This window comes from Trichechus manatus, unplaced genomic scaffold, assembly GCF_000243295.1.
Source record: "Trichechus manatus latirostris isolate Lorelei unplaced genomic scaffold, TriManLat1.0 scaffold00020, whole genome shotgun sequence".
Taxonomy (NCBI): Eukaryota; Metazoa; Chordata; class Mammalia; order Sirenia; family Trichechidae; genus Trichechus; species Trichechus manatus.
In genome coordinates, this window is record NW_004443956.1 from 7,157,868 (window position 1) to 7,163,689 (window position 5,822).

The following is a 5,822-nucleotide window of genomic DNA, read 5'->3' on the forward strand; positions in this document are numbered from 1 at the left end:
ACTTTGGACAAGGGAAAACACTATCGATTTTCAATATGCTGGTTTCATGCATCCAACAATTATTAATTTGTGGATGAATCATGTTAAATACTGAGAAATAATACTGAGATAGCAGCTGATCTCTCAGGGGGAGTATAGTCTTGTTAGAAATATAGCACAAGTTTACATAAGACAAAATGGAGACCTACCATACCAAGAGTCCCAAGTGGGGCCAGAGAAGGGAAAGATCATTTCCAGATGAAAGAGATCAAGAGGGCTTCAAGCCGGATAAGGAGATGGGATTTTGAGAAAACATTTCTAGGAATGGTTAATAACAAGAACAGGTATGTTCAAGGAACAGCAGCAATCCAATTATACTGGCATAAAAGACTTATCAGCACTTCCAAGAAATCTTAAGATTCTGTGGGCCATAGTTTGAAAATCACATTATAGAATCCAACCATTCAAGATTTCCTTAGCTGTCTAAGGAATCTGGAATGTATCTTACTGATAATGGAAGGAACTGAAGTTATTTTGGTATAAAAATTGGCTGATCAAGATAGTTTTTAAAGATAATTATATTGGGAGCAAAGTACAAGAAGAAATGAGGTTGAGAAAGGAAGTGGAATGGATACAAGAAATCTGGTAACAGGCTACAACAGTTGTTTAGGTAAAGATGCCGTAGGAGGCTAACCTTCTTGGGCCAAAAAATAATTTTTTTTTCTATGAAGGAAAAAATGAAAACATTTAGGAATGTTGAACATTATTTTCCATCACACATACCCAAAGATTATGCTTTTCTTTTTTTAACCTTTTGTTGAAAACAGTGTATCTTTGCCTGAGAATCTCATTACCAATCCTCTTTGGAATGTTATTCAATATTTTCTTTGGAATAGCTACTCACTATCAAAAGAACTTGAAATGTTTTCCCTATTATCTTGTTGCCTACAAATAGTTAGAAAAAGTGTTCTCCAAAATATCAGCTGCAGGATAAACTTCCAGAGAATATAGCTTTAGAGGTTTCCCTTCCTTTTATCTGAACCCAAATAGTCTGTGTACATTTTAATATTTTTTCAACATCTTTTAACATTAACCCTAAATAATGAATGGGGGTTGTAGAAAGAATGGGAGTAAAGAAACTCCATCAATATGAAAAGAGTTCATTATTTTTACCCCAAGCTAGGCTGGAGAGGGTTTTTATTGTTTTGAACCACAGGTTTTATATTACCTTAAAAAAAAAAACCTCTCAGTCGCAAGTTGGATGCTGCTGGCAGCAATACAAATCTAGCACCACCCAGGGACGGAGTGTGTTTTCTTCTCCGCTCACTTCTGTTGGGGTAAAGGAATGCTGGACATTCAGAGACAAGAGGAAGGCTGCCCAGAGCATCGCCAAGCTGCCCCCCAGTCCCACGCCTTGGGCCTTCTCCTTTTGGAATACACAGGTCAGTATGTTGCGGTGTTTTTGCTAACTGCGCTCAAGGGAGCATCCTTGCTCATTGTGAGCAAGCCAGGACAGCCAAGTTCAATGCACTGAGGGTGCATAATAGGTCTTCCAACACCTTTAAAAAGAGCAACTCGGCATGTCTCAGGTCATAAGGTCCTCATTTGACTTAATAAATTTGCCAAAATTTCCTTTTGTGTCTTATTCTTATTTATATCTTTGTATACCACTTTGCAGCATGCTTTCTTAGAGGCTATTAAACCATAATAAAACAACAACTGCATGTTTGCTTTTACAATCTGTGGCTTAGTGCTAATCTGTTATTCTTTAGTATTCAGAAATTAGTAGATTCTATAGAAATCTTTATTGCTTAAAAATGAAATATATAAAGTTTATAATGTTGAAATTTTAAAAGAATACAAATGAATAAAATGTGAGACCTAGCATTAAGAAAGCAAACTGAAAAACTATTTTGATAAAAATTTTCCCACGATATGGCAGTCGTCTCTAAATATAAAGCTTAATGTCATAAATTTGGGTTCTTAATGAATTCTTTATATCCCAAATTCTGTTTCCACTTAGATGTCAGAAACTGAGCTGGAAAAGATAAAAGTAAGAACAGCTGAGCATTTTGAAAATGATAAAAATAACATTTCTTGGTTGAAGGAAGGTAAGTCCTATTGCTGTCGATTTCCCCTTGGTATAAAAGTTGTGCTTTTGTTTATAGGCAAGAGATGATGTGGGAGAAGGAGGAAAAAATGCCCTGGCAGTTCAAATGGTGTTTGTGCTCTGATTTTTCTTTGTTTTATTTTTTTCTTAACATGTACCTGGCCTAAGTTGTAGTTGAGAATCTCCGATACTGAAATGCGCCTTGTAGTCCCTGGGTTGCAGGAAAACTGATTATTTTGTTGCCAAGACTTGATAACAGATTTTTGTTTTAACTCACGTATATTATCTGTGAGGTTCCTGTGGTGCTGGAGATTTTTCTACTTTATAACCACGAGGGCTAAGTAAATTAGAGGACAGGTATTTTTAAAATAATAACTACATAAAGGAATGCATGCTGTAGGAAAAAAGATCTACAAATAGAATCACCATTCACTGCAATTAGAGAAGCCACTTTCCCAGGGGAGAATGCTGTCGGTCACAGGCATAACGTGTGCAAGAAGGTTGCTTGAAATACACACACAAATCAATATGTTCTCCTATCATTTGTACAAATTTGTGCACTTTTGAAAATACATATAAACTCATGATTATTTACTAGAAGGCTTGCTTTTATAATCTTGATTTTATGAGCACCTTTACTGTCTCTTAAATGAAAATGATTTGATATTTTATAAAAATATGCTAGTCTTTTCCACCATTTCATGACTCTATTAAACTGCAAAAGGGGCAGCTCTTAAAGTAGTTGTCATTCTTGAAAATTCTTCTATAATGTCACAGGAAACCCTAATAACTATATCAAGTAAGTTATACACTATCAAAATAATAACGTCAACAATGACGACAATATTTATTGATGTTTATGGATGATTATGTTGAGTCATCATAACAACCCTATGAAGTACTTATTATCCCCTAGTTTACAAATGAGAAAACAGAGCCTTAAAAAGTATAAGTAACTTGCCTAAAATTACAAAATTAGAAAGTGCCACAGCTGGAATTCGTCCCCAGGTTGCGTGATTTCACAGCATGTGAATTAACCACCATGTTCCAAAGGAAGAAAGCTTTATGTTATTTGTCAGGACATGGTCTATGCTCAAACACATGTTCCTACAGCGCTTTAGTCACTATCGACACTTTATGCACATGCTCACTGCAACTTCTGTCCTTAATCCCACCCTAACCCATCACCATTTTTAAAGTATCTTTACTTTTTTAAAAGTCCCAGGTCGTTCCTTCTACTCAACTGTTGAGCAATCACATTTACTGTTGGATGCTGTCTTCTTAGAGAGTCTCTATTTCAGAATAAAGAGTTGACCCTGACATATTCTCAGAATCATTTCCTTCAAAAAGCCACAGGGCCAGAAAATTCTCTAATTTCTTTTTATAATAAGACTTTTTAAATAGAATCCTTCAAAAACAATGTAGAAGTAAAATATTGAACTTGGGTCAAAGATTCCTCTGTGTTTCTCTTGTGAACCCCCAATCCATGAAGACAGAGCTGGTTCCTCATTACCGCTGTATTTTTACTCAGATAACATGCGTCTTCTATGTTTGTTTGCCAGCCTTGTCCTCTCTGCACAAAGTATTTTTGTGAGGATACTATACTTTTCTTTTCTTTTTTTTTTTTTACAGCAACACATTAAAAAAAAATGGCATAGAGGTACTTATGAAAATACCTTGTGGGGGAGAGGGCGTGGCTGGCAAACAAACATACAAGAGGCAGGTGCTATTTGTGTAAAATATGGTTTTCATAAAGCCAAAACCAAACCTGTTGCCATCGAGTCAATTCCGACTCATAGCGACCCTATAGGACAGAGTAGAACTGCCCCACAGGGTTTCCAAGCAGCTGCTGGTGGATTCGAACTGCTGACCTTCTGGTTGGCAGCCGAGCTGTTAACCACTCCATCACCAGGGCTAGTGCAGTTTATGGTATTTTTACTTTAATTGCTTCATGGTACAGATGTACTGAGAAGCCCTGGTGGTGCAGTGGTTAAAGTACTCAGTCGCTAACCAAAAGGTCGGTGGTTCAAACCTGCGAGCCTTTCTGTAGGAGAAAGTTGTGGTAGTCTGCTTCTATAAAGATTTACAGCCTTGGAAACCCCATGGGGGCAATTCTACTCCGTCCTATAGTGTCACTAGGAGTCAAAATCAACTTGACAGCAATGGGTTTGGTTTTATAGATGTATCACATAGAAATTATGATGAAATTGATAGACCAGTCAAATGATTCCAGAAGATATTTTCTTTAAAAAAAAAAAAAAAAATATCTGTCCATTAAGTAAAACTTAGGCATTGAATTCTTGTAATCCATACAATCTAATTTCCCAGGTGACCTGTTTTATCCATTTGGACAATTCATTTAAGCTACACTTAAATTATGTTTACTATATTTCACAAAAGGAAATCGAGCCAGATGCTAGATGACAGCATCTTAATTGGGAATTATCAGGATGAGTTCATTTTAGAACATAAATATCTTTTCTTTTTTTTTAATGTCAAGAAAAAGTATACATGTTGGCTTATTTAAAAAAGTGGCAAACAGGTGCAGTGGGGAAAGTACAGCATTGGAAGCCAGGCAGGTGTGGGTTTTGAGTCTCAGCTCAGCTATTTACTAGCTGTGTGATTATGGCATGTTACTGAACCTCTCTGAGTCCCAGATTCCTTAGCAGGGGACTTTTATACCTGCCTCATGAGGTTGTGGGGATTAGCTGTGAAAATATAATTTCTGTATTTCTGTCTATATAAAGCATTATTCAAAACAGGATGGTTCTTTTTGGAGCCAGGCTCACATTTCAAACAATCTGTAATAGTAACAACAATGTATATTTTTACAGTGCTTTATGTAAATTCCCTCATTTGGGCCCCACAACAACCTGGTATGCAAGTAGTATTGTCCCCATTTTACAGATTAGGAGACTGAAGCTCACAAAGACATTGGACCTGGCTCAAACTTGCAGAACTGTTTAGCGGCAAATCAGATCTTGAACCCAGGTCTTCTCTTTCCAAATTCTGTTCTTTTCATTAAATCACCTTATCACCGTGACTTCAACAGTTTTCAATCAGTATTATAAATTAATCAACTGCTCCCTCCTTTAAAAAAACAAAAAATGAAATAGATGTTCTAAAGTTGTTCAAAAAGTGTTTCTCATGAATGACAAAACCAGTTGTTTCACACATCGCACCCTTCTTGCTTCCCTCTGGAACTCTAGCAAAATACTTACTCCTCATTACTAATATGTGGGTAATCATAGTAATTCCTTGCCAGGGTTGGTGCAAGAACTCACTGAGATAATCCACACCAAGCTCTGAACACAGCGCCTGGCCTCTGAGTGAGCAGGCAACCAATAAGAATGAACACCACCCTTGTCATCCTGAGTACTGACTGCTATTGTCTCTAACTTGTCATCTTCAAAAACGCATTCGATTTATCCAGTTCAAGTCAACGTGTATTAATCATGGCATTGCTAGACACAGGGCTTGAACGAGTGGTAGAGAACAATAAAAACGAAGAAACGCACCCTTGTACTCAAGGAGATTATATAATTGTTTTCCTTTCGCTCGAAAGGCGAAGAGGTTCTTACTTGCCCTACACTTTCCCTCAGATGGATCATGGGACTGATGGCCTCTTTGGTGGCACTGAAGAGCTGGTCAAAGCCACGCCCAGAGCTGGTATCAATAATTAGGGTGAATAGCGTGAGAAACACCACAGGTGACTTGAAAATGCACTCATTTT

General features: G+C 37.1%; 1 protein-coding gene across 1 annotated transcript in view; it reads left to right on the forward strand.

Annotated features, from left to right (window-relative positions):
* Positions 1–1,271: 1,271 nt before the first annotated feature.
* The window catches only part of MDFIC2 (MyoD family inhibitor domain containing 2), a 130,086-nt gene continuing 125,535 nt past the window's right edge, over positions 1,272–5,822 (forward strand). Inside the window, exons 1-2 of the mRNA XM_023727923.1 lie at positions 1,272–1,421; positions 2,003–2,090. Coding sequence (XP_023583691.1) covers positions 2,003–2,090 — 88 coding nt within the window. The 5' untranslated portion in view covers positions 1,272–1,421. The remainder of the gene's footprint in view (positions 1,422–2,002; positions 2,091–5,822) is intronic.